The sequence below is a fragment of the Phascolarctos cinereus genome, unplaced genomic scaffold, assembly GCF_003287225.1.
Source record: "Phascolarctos cinereus isolate Bilbo 61053 unplaced genomic scaffold, phaCin_HiC Scaffold_4;HRSCAF=312, whole genome shotgun sequence".
Taxonomy (NCBI): domain Eukaryota; kingdom Metazoa; phylum Chordata; class Mammalia; order Diprotodontia; family Phascolarctidae; genus Phascolarctos; species Phascolarctos cinereus.
The window spans coordinates 700,333,991-700,353,512 of NW_027555847.1; the positions used below are offsets into that span (position 1 = coordinate 700,333,991).

General features: G+C 52.1%; 1 protein-coding gene across 1 annotated transcript in view; it reads right to left on the minus strand.

Moving 5' to 3' along the window:
* Positions 1-19,522, minus strand: part of NAA25 (N-alpha-acetyltransferase 25, NatB auxiliary subunit) — a 45,958-nt gene that overhangs the window by 13,746 nt on the left and 12,690 nt on the right. Inside the window, exons 5-16 of the mRNA XM_020979889.2 lie at positions 17,480-17,554; positions 16,310-16,417; positions 15,538-15,616; positions 14,105-14,216; positions 13,854-13,943; positions 13,228-13,397; positions 11,812-11,924; positions 9,135-9,342; positions 7,098-7,187; positions 6,358-6,538; positions 5,509-5,608; positions 514-665 (exon numbers count right to left, since the gene is read on the minus strand). Of these exons, the coding sequence (XP_020835548.1) occupies positions 514-665; positions 5,509-5,608; positions 6,358-6,538; positions 7,098-7,187; positions 9,135-9,342; positions 11,812-11,924; positions 13,228-13,397; positions 13,854-13,943; positions 14,105-14,216; positions 15,538-15,616; positions 16,310-16,417; positions 17,480-17,554 (1,478 nt within the window). The remainder of the gene's footprint in view (positions 1-513; positions 666-5,508; positions 5,609-6,357; positions 6,539-7,097; positions 7,188-9,134; positions 9,343-11,811; positions 11,925-13,227; positions 13,398-13,853; positions 13,944-14,104; positions 14,217-15,537; positions 15,617-16,309; positions 16,418-17,479; positions 17,555-19,522) is intronic.

The following is a 19,522-nucleotide window of genomic DNA, read 5'->3' on the forward strand; positions in this document are numbered from 1 at the left end:
GGGCCCAGTGTCAGAGCTGGAAGGATCTGTAGGGATGATCGATTTAGAGAGAAATAACAGGAGACCATGAAAGGTGAGGAAACTCACTCACAGTCCCAAGGGGACCGTGTGACAAAGCTGAGATTTGAATCTGGGTCCTCTCACTGCCAATCCAGCTGTCTTTGCACTAATGCATACTGATCCTGGACTTAACACCTATGCTCATCGTAAGGTTTCATTTATGCTGGGATAAAAAACGACCTGCGGAAGGAGCTAGCCCTCCACGTGACATCAGGCCTCTCAGAGGCAGCCCAAAGGGAGGGGAGTGCAGTGGCGGCTAGTGCGGGGCTTCCCTTCAGTTGCTGATGCCACAGAAGGGCCAGCAGGGTCTGGGCTGGGCCAAAGACTAAAGACCATCACACCCCACAGACAATCCCCACAAAACAGACGGAGCAGCCCTGAGACACGCAGGCCATGGGGGCCGGTCTGTGGCCGTACCGCCCGCCCCCACACCATCGCAGCCCCCCGACTCACATGTTGGCTTCGAGCAGTAGGTCCAGCAACATCCGTTCCGTGCGCACCTGGGCAAAGTGCAGAGAGTTGTTCAGCCTGTTTCTAAAAGCAATGAACTCTGGGATCTTCTCAAACGCACCATATTTGTAGGCTTGAATAATATATTCTGAGGTCTGGGAAGAAAAAACATCACTTCGGCATGAAGATCTTCAACAGATCAGATGCCTGTGGCAAACCTCGCCAGCAAAGCAACTCCCCAAAAAACCCCAAACAAAACCCAACAGTAAACAGAAGGCCACAATCAAGAAGGAGAATGTGGGCCTCGAAAACCCGGCTTCTCTCCTCTCCCTCCCCACCTTCTCCCAGCCTCCCCCCCCCCCTTCTCTGCACATCCCCTTTGCTGAGAACAACCCAGACATGGCTGCCATCCGCGGCAGTGAGGAAGCCGCCCCTTGGTCCGCTCCCACTGACTGAGAGGCTGGATCAGGCTGTCAGGGCAGCCACCCTTGCCCCGAGCCACTCCAGGAGAGACCACACTCGGTCTTCCTAATAGGACAGGGATAGCCTGTTTCTAGTGAGGTTTCAAAAATACAGCCACTGCCTTCCCTGGTCCTCCCAAACCTAAAAAAAAGGCCCACAGACATGCTGGCTCCTTCTTCTCATTTTATTATTTGAATACAATATCACATAACACCAAGATTTAAGTGAGACGCCGAACAATGTTAACCACAAAGGCTCACACCACCATCAGTCTATTCGCAGAACACGAAAGATTAAAACCCCAAATATCTGGAGCACTGAGTGACACCATGCAGAGGACACAACCCGTTTGTGACCTGAAGTCAATGCACACAAACCCTAGGAGATGCAGCCCCAGAGAGCAGAGAGAGATGGACATTCTGGTGTATCATGGAGAACGGAGCTTCAAGGGAGGGAGGCAGGCCACAGCATCAGGACCCAAGAAAGCGCCAGCCTCCAAAAACCTCCAAAAAAGGCCGACGCCTGCCAAAAAACAAGCACGCTGCCAAGAGAACTCTCTAAACCTGCTTCTTTCCTGTTGGCCTCCCTCAGTTTCCTCTGTCCCATCTCCATTACGCCCGGATAATTTGCATGATAGGAAAATAGGGCAATAGTCAACAACATACCCTCTGATAAACAGCCTCGCAGGGTTCATTTCAGGCCGCGGGATTGCGCCAGGGGCGCTAATTCAACTGCATTCGATGCGGCTTTTAAACCCCCACGGGACACCTCGGTGAGCTGTTTGCCTGCAGTATCTGGAGAAATTAAAGACGGACGGACACAAGAAAATTAAAAAGATTACTTGTGATCCTGCGGGCTTAGAGAAGGACTACCTGAAAATCCTCACGTTACCTTCTGGCTCAATTCAAGGACAGCAAGAGTGCCTCTTTCCTTAGCTGCCTACAGAGGGGGCGGGCTACTCTACCCAAAGGCCTGGGTTCTACGGGCCCTGGGTGGGCAGGGGACAGCAGGACACAGACACGGCAGGGCTCAGGACAGTGCATGCCCCGAGAGGTCACAGCTGGAGAGGAAGGACTCCCCAGGAGCCTGTAACTCCACAGGCGGTCAGGAGGAGACTACGATGGCTAAATGCACCCACCCCACCCTAAACTAATGACTTCAGGTACGAGGTCATTCTCCTTTCTGGGTGCCCAGGGAATACAAGGGCTGAGTACAATTTAAATGCGAGGAAGAAAAATGGGAGGATTCAGCAGGAAAGAGGCCACGCTACTTTACCAAACTGGAGGGCACCTGAAGCCCCCTGACTCATCTTTCCAAAAGACAGACAGATCTCCTTCAAGTCTGCCTGCATCACAGTCCCCCTGGAGGAGGATCAGGAGAGTGAGAGTGTCAGATGGAGGAAAGGGGCACCCCCGCCCCAGCCAGCCCAGAGGAGGCCAGGCTAGAGACTGCAGGCAAGTCGGCTCGGTGCGCAAGCCCAAGAGGTGGTCCCAGAGCCATCTGTTTATTTCTAGATCACCGAGGTGATGGGGGTCCCCTGTGGACTCCTGAAATGAACCCTGGTCACTGCAGAGAGGGCAGGAGAGACATAGATGCCAAACTCACCTATTCGGTTAGGCCAACTTTTAAAACAGCAGATTCCAAAGTAATAAAAAGGCATTTCTAGCAGCTGCAGGAAACCAGAGCAGCTCACACTTCCAGAGGGAAGGTCTCATCTGGACCTTGCCAGTTAGAGTCTTGCAAGGAAAAAAACCTGTGTTTTTTTCACCCCACCCCTCTGGCCCCCAAGGGCTTCGCCATATCCATTTCAAAGCAACACTTTATGAATGTGCTGCTGGGGAAACAATGAACACAAACACACACACACACACACACATACATACACACGCTGCATGGCTCTGAATCTCTAGAACATACTCTGCCTACTGAATACTCTAACATGTCACTCTGCTCTCCATAGAAGGCTCTGAATAGCACACACACCACAGAAAAGGCTGCAGGCGGTCCCCTCCCTGGGGCCATCTGCAATTCCTCATGTAGCAGCTGTCACAAGCTAAACTCAAGCTGAAGTGGATTAATCTACAGGCAGGAGTCACTGCCTTTGGCCACAAGATCCAGGTGCCCATGGAGCAGAGGTGGCCTCTGGCCCCTGCCCCCTGCCCCCACCTTCTGTGGCTCTGCTGTCACCCGTGGGCATGGCCCTCTTTCCTAGGTCCATTATGAGTAGAGAGCACCTCGATCAATACTGAATCAACCGGATCATCTTCATGGAAAACATTAGAAAATACATCAGCGTTAAGAGGAGTCCTGGTTCCTGCTTCCGCAGAAAGCTGTGGAATGAGCTGCTGCTGTCCCACTTTATAAGATCCTATACCTTCAGGGCAACGAATCAGCCCCACCACCAGGCACCACTGGCCGAATGTCACAGAGAAAGAACAAATTATTCACAGCCATCTTCCATCTTGAAAGTGAGATTCTTTTCACTGGTGAGTCTCCTACACATTCTTCTTACCTTAAATATCCCTTTGGCTCTCTGGACACAAAGCCGGAAGAACACTTTAAGACAACCACCTCTGACTTCTGACACATTTAAAGATCAGAGAACCACCTTTATAAACATGCAATGAAGCATCGTCATTGCCCACTGACCATGAAAATCCACTTTTTGGTGAAGATAGAGCCTTTTGCCTACAGAACTGAGCAGGCCCTAAGACAAGGGAATGGGGCTGAATTGCCCCCTTGGGTTACTCCCAAGACGTCCCACTAGCTCGAATCACCCAAGCAGTCCGGCGTCTCAGATGAAAGCATTCATCTCTTCAGTCATTCCTACATTTAGCTGGAATAAGAACCAGGAGCATACTGGGGTTTTCTTCAGAACGTGCTGTGTCTTCGTATTTTAAAAATATGTTCTTGTAAACAGTCCGTGAGAAGCACAGAGCCCAACTGTTCCTGCAGGCTCTGCTAGTGGAGGAAATTCTGGAAGCCAACTCCCTTGGGACACAAGCACCACTGCACCCGTTCCCCCAGCGGGTGTACGAAGGACCTGCCCTTCCTTCTCCTTCACCAACAGATACCAGCCCCACCAAGAGAGTTGGCAGCAGGCACACCAGTCACTGCCCACAAGGGCCTGTGGTCAGTCATGTGCTGGGCACCAAACAGTTCCTTGATCTAACACCCACTCACTGACGCCCAACTTCTCCTTCCAACAAGCCGGAAGCCACAGGTGAGCTCTCACCATGCGCCCTCCTTGGGGGAGCCACAGGCCCCCGAGCGGAGACCCTCCACATCCCAGCAGCCAGCTCCTCAGAAAGCACGCTGGCCACCCTTCCTACGTACTACCCTCCATGTCCTTAATCAGAACACAGACAAGTCATCTGCCAGAGCTGTTGCTTTGAGATTTTTATCTCATTTTGTAACTGACAACGTTCACAAACAACAACACATTCATCCATCCACGTTTATTAATCACCTCTTCTGTGCCAGGCACCGTGCTGAGAGCTAAGTTAGTTTAGCTGCCAAGGGCTCTGGAAGCAGGGTAGAGTCTAAGCATCAAAAACAACAGGGGAAAACCTGTGGGCACCATGCACAATATGAGGCCTCGGAACTCAACGGGATGAGTCACTCTGATAGCCCTGCAGCTGTCCCGCAGATGACAAGCCTCCCTTTTCTCTAGGAACCTTCTTGACAGCTGGGATCAACAGCACGCATTCCCAATGACTTCCAAATGCCAGCCCCAAGGAACTTGAGGAGAGAGGTTTTCCCATCTAGACATTCCCCCATTCCCAGTCTGGGGGACTCCTTCCCTTCTTAAATGGCAGAACCCAACTTTGCTCATCATTTCCACATGGAGACCCTTGAATCCCGATCTGTTCAGATACCCAGCCGGCCCCTCAATGAGGGCCATCACACCATCAGCAATGCCCACGGCACACCGATCCTGGTGTTTGGGGAAAGTCTGTTCAGCTTGGCCAGTTGAAGTGGAAAACATGATGCCCATCCTTTTAGTCTGTAATATTCCGAGTTCAAACTATATGAAACCATCTTTTTTAAAAGGTCTGTTCCATATTCCAATGATGTGAAAGCAGAGTCCAGTGGCTGACAGACTCAACGATGAAGAGCAGTGGGGTCTGCAGGCTGCTCAGTTCCAAGGCTGAAAAACTCTGATGAACTACTTGTCACCCCCTTCGAGAGAGCGCACCCCTACAGAGCTCAGTCATTAACAGACACAGATCTGAAAGGCATGCCCCGTCTCTATGTCCTATCATGTCAGTGACAGGCCTGACCCAGCCAAGTTCTAAGGACGTAATCAGAGACACTGGGGAATCTGTCCCCGCAGAATGTAACAGGTTTCACAGGCTTGGCCCCAGGAGGAGGAGGGGGAGGAGGGTCCTTGAACCTAAAGCCCTCCCAATCACAGTGTTCCTGTAGCCCCGCCTAGCCATGGCCTCCTAGATCCCTCCCAATATGGACATTCTGCTCTAACTGGAGTTGGGGCATTCATTAGCTGAGACCACAGAAGAAAAGGTTTTCACTTACATCTTTCTGGTTGGAGTGGAAAAACCTGAGTGCAAAGTTACAGGCCTGGGAGGCAGCAGCATATTGACCTAGAGGCTCTGCGTAGCGGGTCAGAAGATAGCTGGAAGAAAGATCACAGGCATGTCATGACGGTGCATCCCCTGGGGCAGCTCTGCCCTGGTTAACTGGGGCCAGGAGGCTGCCAGGCACTATGCGGCTGGGCTCACGATGGGAAGCTCGGCCTCAAGGGGCTCCCTGAGCTATGATCTCAACCTGGGATTATTCTCAATGAACCTGATACTTCTCCAAAAGCATGCTTTAAAGGACGGATTCCAACCTTTATTACTGAGGTAGAAAACAGATATGCTAAAGGATTTCTTGCAAAAAAAAAATAATATTTTTTAAAAATCTGAGTTTTAACAGGTGGCCAGCTAAGGCCTCACCTTCATCTCCAGGGAACAAACAGACAGACTTCACAATAAGGACTCACTGAGTCAGCCACAAATATGCCCTAGAACCTAGACCCCTCACCCCCACCCCGGGCCAACCCCAGCTCTAACAAGCCAATAGGACATTGCAGACCACTGGCAGGTCCAGTGAGACCCATTTTACGGCGGGTCACAGGATTCTAGGATTTAGAGCTAGAAAGGACTTCAGAGACCCATCCAGTCTAACTCCCCCATTTTACAGAAGGCCCAGAGAAGGTGGAGGACTCGTCCCAAAGCCAGGATCAGAACGTCGCTCTCTGAAATCCCCACTGAAGACTCCCTGGGCCTCTCTATCTCTAGCACAGAGGACAGCTCTGTCCCAGCATCCCTGGAGGAGGGGGGCAGAGTGGAGTGCGCAGCATTCTGAGTATCTACTACCCACCCGATGGTGTCATGCTGGATATGTTTAGCATCGAGGCTGGAGTACAGGTCCACCACAGGCTCAAACGCCCCGAGTAAGCAGTAGATTCGGACAAGCAGCAATTTGAACTGGGCATTGGAAGGACTGTGGGTCAAACCCTCTTCTAGCAATGTTAGGGCCTGCCACGCAGCCCTCTCTTCACCTGGAGATTTAAAAAAAAAAGGCAAATGATCCAACACCACCACCAGGAAAATGGATACAAACCATCACATGCCCAGATACCAAGAGGAGAGGTTCCAACGGGAGGGACTGCCTGAAGACCGCCTGCTGCGCACCCTTGTCAGCCAGGGAATGCCACCAAGATCTGGAGCCTCGATGGGCCCATTCCGGTTCCTCTGCAAAGCAGGGTCACCTCGATGGTGCTGCTCCTGAGCCCTGGCCTTGCAGGGAAGGGGCTGTGGAGGCCACCTCACCCAGTGCAGCCCAGGGCAGTGGGGAGGCAGTGAGGTGAGCTGGCGTCCTGTAACTGTCTCAGTCTCACATTGGCTTTCACCTTCTGTGACAAGAAGTGCCAAGCCACCTTTTGAGAATGGGTGAACAGACAGGGAAGAGCTCTAGAAACAGAGAGCAAACTGTTCTACAGGAGCACAGAATGAAGACCCCCCCTCAGTGGGCACTTCTATCAGATGCCCAGCATGGTGCAGTCATCCCGCCAGAGAGGGCCCCAGGGACCCACAGACCTGCCAGCGGGGACGGCGTACCTGCTTCTAGCCACATGTCAATGAGCACGTGCACGGCAAGGAGGCAGTAATAGTCTGAAAACTGAAGCTCTGTTTTCAAACAGGATTTTCCTGGAAAGGGAAAAAAGCATTGTCTCAGCATTAGGGAAAACATCTGTCCCACACACTGTGTTCACGCCTCACTTGTCCTCCCTGCGCTCAGAGCCCACGCGTGACCCCCTGCGCCTCACAGAACATTCTCAGAAGGCAGTTACTGAGCCACACCTTGGACCACAGGCCACAATCAGGCCCAAGCGGACACTCAGCAAAAAACAGAAAAAAATGGGCAGGAGGTAGAATGGACAGGGGGATCTTTCACAACTCCAGGAAGGGGGAGACTTCTTAATAAAAAAATTAGGAAGCTTTTTTGCACAAACAAAATCAATCCAATTAGGAAGTAAAAGGAGAGAAACTACAGATTAGTAAAAATATAAATATATACACCTATACTTGCACCAAATATTTCTTAGTCTAATATTCAAGATATCTAGGAGTTAGTTGTGGAAAATCAAGAACAATTCCCCAATGGCTAAGTAGTTACAGGATATGAACAATTCTCAAAAGAACTGCAAACCATAAACAACCATATTCAAAATTATTTCAAATCACCAGTAAAGAAATGCAAATCAAAACAATTCTGAAGTTTCACACAGCAGCCAGAGACAACGGACAGCAATGGCTGGGGCTGTCGGGCTCATGGGAAGGCAGGCGGCCTAACGATCCAGCTAGCTGTTCTGGGAGGCAATTATGCCTGCCTCCCTCCGCCTCCCCCAAAAAGTGACTTCAAACGCACATACACTGCAACACCCAAGAGATCCCACTCTGGGCACATGCTCCAAAGAGGCGAGAAACACCCCAGCAATAAACAAAGATTCACAGCAGTACTTTATGATGGCAAAGGACTAGAAACAAAGGAGGTCCCCTTGGGGACTGCCCAGATAAACTGCGACCCACGAACCTAAGAGATTATTACTGGGGCCTAAGAAACAGCATGAGCACATGAAGATCTTGGAGAAACAGAAGAAGACACGCTGACGGGGAGCCAGGAAAACCCCGCACACAGCGACTTATGACAACAACACGAACAAGGCTGAAGGCAGGGCAATAATTAAAATGCCCAACTAGGCCTCGGGGAGGGGAGAAGACGCTCTTCCCTCCCTTCAAGGCAGAGGTGGGCACTGTGGCCACGGAACAGGGCATACGCTCTCAGATGCAAGCGATGTTTCACTAAAACTGGTTTCTTTCCTAATCTCTGCTAGAGGTGAAGGATTAAGGGGAACCAAAGGAAGCATGTTTGGAAACGCACATGATGTAAAAAAGGCATCATTAAAGAAAAACAAAACACCAAACAAGCAGTTACACAACTAAGTCGACTACAGCCCCAGCTTTTATTTCTGCCCAGCTGCACTTGGATGGCTTGGTGGGGTGGGGTGACCCTGGGACCTTGAAAGCAAAGGCGGAGGAAAACAGTGCAGTATAGGGGATGCTGGGTTTGGTGTGGAGGATCTGTGTTCCAATCCTGACTCTGCTACCTACTGCCTCCCTGTGTGACCTCGGAAAAGGCCCTTCCCCTCTCCTGGCCTCAGCGTCCTAATCTGTCACTTCCAGGCCTAGCTCTGGGAACGCTTCTGAACACTAGAGCCGGCAGCCGGGTGTCTGCAGTACCAGGACCAGCCATGACACGGGCCGCAGCCCCGAGAAAAAGTCACCCTTTGCTTATGGCCGCAGGGGCTATACCCACACGGATGAAACCAAAAGCCTGTGGGCGTCTGAAGGGTACATCTGTCTATAAAGGGACACACTGTTTTATCCAGAGGAGGATGCTCATCATGTCATTTCACTGTGTATTTTAAGATGAGCCAAAAAATGGGCGAATACAATAAACTCCGTATTTCCCAGCCTGTGTCCTATCAGAGTGCCACGAGGAGGTCCGCAGTCTGAAGGGAGGACAGCCTGGACCTCAAGGCCAAGGGGGCCCCTGGATGGCCCCTGCGAGTCCCACGTGGGAAGGCAGCTCACCAAATTCCAGGCCGTGCTGGTATCTCAGCATCAGCTCCCGGACCACCCTCAGCTTCTGATCCTTATCCATGCCGTGGTAGAGGCCCAGGAGGCGCATCAGCTGTACCACACACAGGTGCTGCTGCAGGCCCTTGACGTCGGCGGGCAGGGCCAGCTTATCTTCTGTGGGGGTGGACAGGGGCACCTCTCCCAGGAGCTGATTGATAAACTGACAAGGGGAAACAGATGGCAAAGCTTGTAAGTCAACCTGGTCCTTCCCCCCCGTCTGCCACCCGGGGCCTGGTCATATCTGTTCCAGCTTGGCTAGACTTGACCATCCTGCAGCCTCACGAACTGCTCCGGGATGGCCTCTCCCCGGGGTTGGGCAGGACTAGCTCTGGCAGCCTGGAAATAGAGGGTCCTCTCCCTGGGGCAGCCTCCAAGTGTTGATCTTCCCCACCACCACCGATGAAGGCACATACCACCAGGGCTGGAGCCCTGGATCTGTGGACTTAACAAAGAGCCCAGTGAGGGCCAAGCCCTGTAGTCTGGGCCGGAGAAGACACAGACCTGGCCTCACAGAGGTTAAAGTCATTCCTGGAGCTCATTCCCTCCTAACTCCCTGCACCCCATCTGAGCCAGGCCACCATGTAATGGCCTGGTTAGAGCTGGAGCTAACCACACTGACAAAATGAGTGAGATCTTAGACAGCTCAAGTTAGATTCCAGGATTAGCTAAGTTTGTTTCAACAACTGTGTGCAGAGATCACGGTGTAGAAGAGATGCCATGTGGAGACAGGACAAGGTGAATGCCTTCACAGAGCTTATGGTTCAGAGGCAGATAAGAAACAGAGAGGTAAGTAACACCACCCGATGATCACATAGGTCCATGGGAGCTGGGGGGTGAGGGTGGAGCGCGGGGAGCAGCCAGAGGCCAGGCTGGCTGGAGAGTGAGAGGACAACTGACAGAACCACACCGAATATCTGAGTGTGAAGAGACCCACGCAGACCTTTCTTGCACCACATCACCGTCACCCTCAGCCTCACCCTCACAGCAGCTAGCATTCAGCAAATGCTTTAAGGCTCACAAGAGCCCTGTGAGGTGGGTGCTGTCATCATCCCCTTTTCCAGGTGAGAACTTGAGGCCCAGTGACTTGCCTGGGGTTCACAGCTAGTGACTGTCTGAGGTCAGCCGCTTTGCCCCTCATCCTGCCTCTGGGGTCAAAGGGAACAGGGCTAACCCCTCTTCTGTGGGACGTGCTGTCAAACACATGACACAGCTCTCTTGGCTTCCCTGATTAAACATCCCTGGTGCCTTCAACCAAGCGTGATGAGAACTCAAGGCCCCCCACCACCCCCAGAAGCCGACACATGGTACCACAGCCTCTTGCCTCCTCCCTCCTAGATGCTCTGCCCCTCTGAATGCAGCCCCAGGTGATGTTAGCATTGTCCCTACTACCCCACGCTGCTCACTGAGGCAGGAGGAAGCATGGCAGCAGTGTTTGGGGCCTTGAATGGTGAGGAAACCAACCGTAACTCTGATTGCCAGGCCCAGGAAGCCACTGTGCTGGCCAAGAGTGATCTATGAATACGTGGGTTTGGGCCGTAGGGTAAGGGACAGTCTGGAGAGGACGAGAGCACAAGTTCTTCACCGGGTCCGTGAACACTTTTTCAGTATTTTGATAACTGCATTTCAACATTATTGGTTTCCTTGTAATTCTACCTATTTCACTTTGTGCATTTAAGAGAGGATTCTAAGAAGGGGTACACAGGCTTCTCCAGGACGCCAGAGGGGGCCAGGACACAGGAAGCTAAGACCTAGCCGGACGCTCGGCGTCAGTGCTGAGGCAGTGAAGGAGAAGATGCTCTGACAGGCAGGCCATGGGAGATGCAGGCTGGAGCTCACAGCAGGACCAGGGACACACAGTGGAGAAGGATGGCATGGTGCCTCCAAAGCCAAGGAAAGAGATGGCATCTCCAAGAGGGAACTTGGCACCAAATGTCCCAATCCCATAAACATGGATTAAGAGTTTACAAAGCCAACTGGTCAATCAATAAACACTGATTAAGCACCTACCGCTGGGGAGACAGAAAGAGACAAAAGACCGCCCCTGCCCTCAAGGAGTTTAAGATCTCACAGGGGAGACAAGATGCAGACAAATACACACACAGCGAGTTAGGCAGAGGATAAGTGAGAAGTAATGAACAGAGGGAAGGCACTGGAATTACAAGGCACAGGCTACCCCGGAGCAGCCTGCATTCTCCTGGAGACAAGAGAATAGAAAAAGGACCACTGGACTGGATGGTCAGAATCCACTGAGTCACCTAAGAAAGAGCGCAGGGAGGAGCCACATTCCACAGGGTGGAAGAAAAGAGGTGGTGGTATGGCAAGAGAGACGCCGAGCGTCTTCAGGAAGCTGGGCCTTGGATGGCAGGAGAGGAGAGGTCGCCAGGCTCGGCCTACAGAGACCGTGAGAGCCAGAGGCTGGGAGGACGTGACCCGTCGTATGTCCCGTATGTCCCTTATTAACACAGGGCAAACAGAGACTCAGAAATGACCTGGTAGAGTTTCTGGGATTCTCAAACAACCCAGTGAAATCAAGGCTACCTCAGAAAAGCTGCCAGTCCTCAGTGCTCCACTCCCAGACAGGGGCCTGTCTTTGTGCTCCAAGACCTTACCCTGGTGGCAGCACGCTTACCTTTGTGCACTGTGAAGGGGGCAGGAGGTCAACAAACACCTTTAGGTCGGTGAAACAACAAGGCTTGTCTCCAAATTTTTTGAAATATTGAAACATTAACTCTTCTGGATCACCTAGGAGATACAATCACCAAATTACCGAAAAGACAAAGAACATTCCAGGGCACGTTAGAATGGAAACTACGGAGAGCTGTGAGCAGGGTGCTGGTGAGCCGTCAAACCTAGACCACTCACTGGCTCCAAAGTGGCAAAGGCATGATGGGCAGGGAGGGTGAAAAGAGGACTGGCCCGTCTAGAACAAACCAAGAAATCAAGGCCTGATTCGAGGAGAAGGATCTGAACTCCGGTCTTCAGACTCCAGGCCCAGCATTCTACCCCCAGTGCCAACCTCTCTGTCTCAAGTCAGGAAGACCTGCTTTCAAATCCCACCTCTGACACCAACTGGCCGGGTGAGCCCAGGGGCTTCACGTCACCTCACACAGAACCCTAACACTCTACACTGGCCCCACACACCGGCATAAACAGGTTCCTCACCTCCCCCCCCCACCCTGGTTCACATTGGTGAGGTCACGGCCTAGACCAGCCCCCTGCCCCCAAAAAATCGTACTTCAAGATTACAGACCTAATGGCCAAATAGTGACACATCGAATCCGTGCAAGAGAGTGATCCAGATTTTAAGGAAATCCTTTCTCTGCAATACTTCCTATGGTGCCTCTAAGCCCTTCCATTTTAGTAGGAAGAAATGTATGAAAGATGACGTGTACTTGGGCACCTGCAAAAAAGAGTGTGTGTGCATGTGTACATGTGTGTGCATGTATATATGTACTGATGTGACTGTGCATGTGTGTGTATGAGCGTGTGCACTTGTGTATGTGTGCATGTATGATTGTGTGTGTGCATACGTATATGTGTATGTGAGTGTGTGCACACATGTGTATGTGTGCATGTATGCTTGTGTGTGCATACATGTGTGCATGTGCGTGTGTGTATGAGTGTGTGTGCACCTGTGTATGTGTATGAGGGTGTGCACGTGTGCATTATGCTCGTGTGTGTATTTGTGTGTGCACACATGTGTATGAGTGTATTGCGTATTGCATGTGTATGAGTGTGTGCACTTGTGTATGTGTGTATGAGTGTGAGTATACGTGCATGTGCGTGTGTGCGCTGGGCACTCCTGAGTGGCAGGGCAGAAGAACTATGGGCCAGTCATTCTGTCAGCCTTTGGCACAAGGCCCATTCTCTGGCAGTAGATTCAGTCCCCTCCTCACAAGTGGGTGATCTTACCTGCTTACTTACATTTACATGCTCAGAATGTCCTTAAGCAGACAGGCAGAGTGGGGCTTCCTAAGCACAGGAGAAACTACCCCCCCGCCTCCCTGCCAGAGGGCACCCCAGCAGGGGCCTGCCCGTTCCTCACCCAGCTTGTGCTCATCATTACAGCCTTGATGCCGCAGGCGTCGGATGAGCTCCAGCTTGGCCAGGTACGGGCCCCGAAGGTGCCGTGAGCTCTTTGACTCCTCCAGGATCCTCTCTTCAATGAACTTGACAGCTTCTTCTGCAGAATAATGAACTTCTCCTTCCAGGGAGCTGGGGACAGATACACAGACACACAGACTCTTGGGCCTCTCCCCCACCTCCCAACTTGAGGCCACTGCCAACAGGGAGGAAGCAGAGAGCACCAGACAACAAAGGAGAACACGGCCACATCGGCTTGTTTGTTGACAAGCTTTATTGACAGCTCATTGTTTTTACAGCACAATCACTTCTGTGAAGACGCCCCTCCTGGGGATCACCCACCAAGGTGAGTGACGCCTGACAATGCGGACCACACTCCACCCCGGGCATTCCCCACCTCCCCACCGGGCAGGGGCCCGCCGCTTCCACTGTCTCTGAAGCATGCCCGTCATTCTGCTCAGGAGAGGCTGGGAGAGATCAGTGCCGTCGTCCCAGAAAGGCTGGCCTGCCCCTCATCTAGAGCTGCTGGGGACTGAGAGGAGCCCGAGGGGCTGCCCGTCCCTCCCAACAGGAAACAAACCCACTTACTGTTCTCCTTCTGCAGGAGGGGTCCAGGCTTCCTCGATGAGTTGAAAGACGGAGTCAAAGTAAGTCAGATAGAACTGCCAGTCATCTGAGCTAAAATCAAAGAAGACCAAGGCGTCAGAGACCATTAAAGTCGCCCCTCTGCTCTTCTCCACACCTGGGCCACGAGCTTGAGAGGGGGAGAGTGCGTGTCCCGTCAGGTGGCGTGGGGGCCACCGCTCACCCCACCCTGCCAACGTGGCAAGCACACTCACTTCTTTAACAAAAGCCTCCTTGACAGTGCGTTGCACTCCGGCCACCGGCTCAGCTTCTTGTACATGGCCATACACCTGTTCTCTCTGCTCTGGAGCTCACTGGTCAGCTTCTCTACAACCACAAAAGGGATTCATTTACAGGGATTCCCTTCCTAAGAAGAGGTCTCCTTGGGGGGCCTCTTTGTGGATGACACTGGGGGGACCCTGGAGGTGACCCCATCTTCCCAACAATCCACTGCGGGTCAATAAGCTTCCCTTCCCTCCTTCTACCATCTGTGAAAGAGCAGGAATGAGGGATGTGTTTCCCGAGGAGGCCCAGGCTGGTGCCCGGGCAGAACGGCAGAACCAATGGCTTTGGCCAGAGGGGCAGGGGGGAAGGGGTGATGGGGTGATGAGGAGGAAGGTGACACCAAGGAGGAAGAGGAATCCTCAGACATCCCAATTCCCAGGGCTGAACCAGAGGGGAGAGGAAGCCACAGCTGGGATCCAATCAGACTTGGCAATTCAACCTCAGCATAGCTCGGCAAGTAAGGGTTAGAAAGGATTTTAATGCTGGGCACAGAGTCACAGGATTCACGGCTAGAAAGCCCCTGGAAACCCTCTCCTGCACTCCACTGACTAGGAAAATAAACTATAGAAAGCCACTGCAAATTCAGCAGTGCCCTTCCACGATGTGCAACCTGTAGCCACAGGTATACGGCCTTGCCTGCCTCCCACAAGAACGCCTCTCCCCCACTCCAGCCCCCTGCCTGCTCCCCAGCGCTCTGCCCACCACATCCTGCTGTCTCTTCTCCTTCAGAACAAGTCAGGTTTGGAGGATCACGGGGCTCAAAGGCCAATAAAAGCCAGGATGGGCCACGAGGGCAGGTGCACACAGATCGTGTCTTTGTTAACCAACATGGAATTGTGGCATTGACTCCAAGAGTCACACTGGGCCTGTTCTCACCTCAGTCATGGACTGAGGACATCACAAAAGGGGGAAGCCCAGCCCAAGGCCAACCCGCAAGTGGCACCTCCCCATCCATGGAACAAGCTGCTACCAGTGGGGAAAGAAAAGGCAACCCAGGCCAGCCCAGAGCAGTGTGTCAGAGGATCCCGGGTCAGATCTTGGCTCTGTGCGGACTCAGGCCAGTCACTTGACTCCCCCCGTAAAAGGAGGGGTCTCAACGATGGCCCCTGGGTTCCCCTCTAGGGCTCCGTGGAGGATCCTGTGAAAATCAATCCCCGCGAAGAAAGGAGCCCACCACGCCACCCTGTGCTGTGCTGAAAAGATTGGTGACGTCTGTGACGGGTGCTGCAAGTCATTGCTTAACATCTCGTATCATAGAAAACCAAGCCCTTCTGGTGACAGTGCCTCATATGGTCTGAAGGCCCACGCCAGGCATGCAGCCGCCTGCATGCCCCACCCTCTGCCCTGACCCACACGCAGTCACCTCCTAGCTTTCCTCTGATGACATCCAAGGCTTCCTGGTACTTTCCCAAGCGCTCCAGGATCATGTAATAAAGCTCGACCTGAGGAGTAAAGCCCAAAAGAAAACGAGAACCAGTGAGACACTTCCAGGCAGAACGCCTTCACAAAGGACACAGACAGACACTGGCTGCCGCCTGGAGGCAACGGGCTGAGAAGGACCCAGAGGTTCACAGATGATGACAGCAAGGCACAGCTCTGAGCCCCCACAAAAACACATTCTCCAGCCCCTTCATAGGCCGGGCACCCCACCTCGCTCGCAGAGACAGAGCACGTGGGTGAGTCGCTTTGCAAATCCCTGAATCCTCCAGTGGGCCATTTGTGAAGTGCTAAGTGCCAGGGACACCACCCAGAATGAAAAGCTGTCGAGCTGCGGGATCTAAACCCACATTACCCTGTGGAAAGACTTTGAAGCCACAGTGCCCTGGCCAGCAGGGTCACACTGAAGGCCATTCTGGCACAGCGGTAACAAAAACCATGGCCAGCATTCTCCTGCACTCTCTATTTGATCCTCAAAACCACCCTGTAAGGTTACTGGTTTGAGCAGTGGAATGTTTGTCCATTTTGACAAACAAGGAAACTGAGGCTGTTTCCTTGCCTTGCGTGAGATCCTCCTGCCAATAAGCACCAGAGCTGAACTACGAGCCCCAGCACTGACAGCACCCCCAGCCATCGTCGGCTGGGTCTGCCGCTCCCCAAGGTCATACAAGGAGAAGACCCGACCTCAGAATACCTACTTCGGCCTCCGCTTCGATCTTGTCCTCCTTCACCATCTTCTCCACCATTCTCTCAGCAAGCGGCAAAAACATGGTTTTGGAGAGGTTCTCATCCTGCGCCGATATGGACTACGGGAAAGGAAAGACATCGGTCAAGCTGCCACATGAGCGGCCTTGAGCAAGACGTTTCCCCCAACCCAACTCCGTCAAGAGCCCATCAATGCTGACAACTAGCCATCCTCACTGAGATCTACAAAGCCGATCCAAGCAAGGGTTGATCTTAAGCTCTGCGAAAATACTCATTACAACAAATTCACCTTGGGGCTTCTTCAGACAGCGAGCTCCCCTAGCACACAAAATCCCCCAGAATGTCTATCTTGTAAATGAAGGCACAGCCACACAGGGTTATGCTGGAAGCCACGAATCTCTTTTCCCTTGGATGTTTCGGAGGTGGCCAGGAATGGTGGGAGAAGTGCTGGGCTCAGTCAGCACGCCCGGGATGACCCACATGGCTACACACAAGTCATGGAACCTTTGACCCCCATCCCCTCACCCATCCAATGGAGCAGCAGCAGCTGCCTCAGAGGGTGGCCAGAGTCCAAATGTGAGAACACTCTAGGTGTGGGGCACTTTGAGCTTTTCTCTTTGGCAGCTGGGCCAGGACATGGTTTGTAGGCATAGAGTATCCCCAGAAGACCTCTAGGAATCCTACTGAAGGTCGTCCGTGCTCACCCCACCCCCAACATGACCTCACTGCTGGCAACTCAAGACTATGTCTATTTATGAATAAAGCAGATGAAAGCGAGGCTTTTTAACTAACTCTTGAGTTCTGGGCTGGCTAATTAACTCATCTCTGATGACTCAAACACCTTGTTAGCTCTCCCTAACCCCCTCTCCCCCAGGATCTGCTGCCATGACCCGGGACAACAATATCACTGGATGCTAAGATGACAAGTGGAAAAGGCCAACCAGGACATAAAAACAAACTCTATCTGCTAGTGAGGAGAGGCAATAAAAACTCTGTGAAAAGTAAACAGACAATACTCAAAGTACATATTTGAAAACGGCCCTAACCCCATATCCCTACCAGAAGAACATGAGATAAGCAAGTTATTGAGGGCAACGACAGGGCTTAACAGGGAGTCCAAAAAGCACCCCCTCCCCCCATGGCATTCTGAACCCCATACTCACCTGCATAATTAAACTCATGACAGACCAGAAGTAATAAGGGTTTTTTGGTACGATCTTATAAAGTGCCATTCCAGCCTGAAAGACAAAGAGACAGTCTTCAACTGAGGAAACTTTTCAGACCCAATGAAAGCACTCAACGATCCCTGTACCACCGTGCTAAACGATCATCAATATAAGCCCCACCCTGCCCAGTGCTCCTGGCTGGTCTGAGATAGGCAGCCATCTCTCCCTAGGCAACCACCAGATATTGGCTTGGGGATTTGCCTAAACAAACCCACTTTATCTGAGACATCACATTGCTATGGATCCAAAAGAAACCAGCTCCAAAAAACAACACACACTGCATTCCCATTTCAAAATGGAAAGAGAGCAGCCTAGAGCATCTGAGAGCAGGGCAAGAAGACACAGGTGCCCCAAGATTTCACCACCACCCCTGGGCCGCTCCTGCCATGTGAGATCTCGCGTGCCAATCACACCGGTGTGCATGATCAAGGACAAGGTCCCCTGGGACAAAGCTCTTACTCTCTTCTGCAGGGCTGAGGGAGTCAAAGTCAAAAGCAGCCCGGTAAGCAGCCTAAGCCAAAGGAGGCAAGAAACAGGCCGGGCCTCAGGTCACCCTGACCAGGCCTCGCTTTCTGAGTTTACCTGATGATTTTAACAATGACCACCCGGGGGCCACAGTTTCCACTGTGAACACTGGTCTGCCATGGGAATCCTAAAGGGTAAGCGTGACTGCTGTGGTCTTTCTCTGGCTCTCCTCTTGGGCCGGGAAGATTTCTGTTTAATATGATCCCAAACCCCGTGAACATCAAGGGAGCTGCCACAAGAAAGCCTAAAGCCAGGCTGCCTGGCATTTCTCAAATGGCCCCACAGGCTCCTGACATCACATTTATTGTAGAAGAGAGTCATGTGCAATCACAGGAGAAACACCGGATCGAAAGAAAGCATCGTCATTAAAGGGCATGAGTTAGGTCCCACAAACACCTAAGTAGCAAAGAAGACAGTACTCAGGAAGACAAATCCATTTAAATGACAGAAAGGCAAGGCAAGCCAGCAACTAAAAATAAAGCGGACCTGAAAGCTTTTCTAGGCGAATCTACTTAGCATGAAGGTTCTTTTCTAGGTGTGCTGGGACATAGCAGGCTTCTCATCTACCTGAGTCCTTCACTTTTAAAAAATCAGGGGGAAAAATTTCAGAGACATGCTCATTTCTAGGCACAACTAACCTAATCTGAAAATGCTGAAACAAGCTGTAACCCACCAGAGCCAGCTTACTAAAGTCCCAACAGATGCTTTAAGGATACACACTTCCTATCATCACTACATTATACGGCTGTCACATGTTTGTGGACTCCTTCAGTCAGACTGTGAACTTCCAGAGGGCAGAGCTTCGCCCCAGTCATCTGGTCATTTCTCACAGAAATGTTTTACATAGAACAGATGTTTCGTAAATGGTGGATTCACTAACAAACTTCAAAAAAGCCCACGAGCATCTCTTTCTGCACCAAAGACACTTTGCAGACAAAGTAAGTGAGAGGCAGTCGAGCCCACCGGAGAGGATGGATGATGAAGGAACAAACACGGGAGCATTTATTAACCTGTTACTTCCCATGCGCCAAGAGCCGGGAGTACAGACGGAAGAGGGGGGCTGCCCCTGCTCTCGGGGAGATCACTTTGAGTAGGGCAAGAGTCTGGCTGGAGGGGCAGGCAAGGCCCAGGCTCCTCACAAGATGGGCCGCCAGCAAGGGGACAGGAAGGTTGAGGGTAGGCTCGGGGGAGGGGAAAAAGAGTGTTGCAGCTAGGTTCTGGCTTTGGCAGGGGCCTCTAGGAAGCCCATTGGGTCTGGGGTGATCTGGGGCGAGGGGGAGGGAGGGCAGAATCCAGCTCGGCACCAGGTCTGGCTGGGGCTTTCCAGATACCACAGGATGGAAGGTAGGGCCTGAGGTGGCCTGGAAGAGGGAGGGAGAAGCTGGAACTTGTGAGTTAGGAAGACCTGGGTTCAAATCCTGCTCCTAGCTGTGTTAGGATAGGTCATTTATGCTC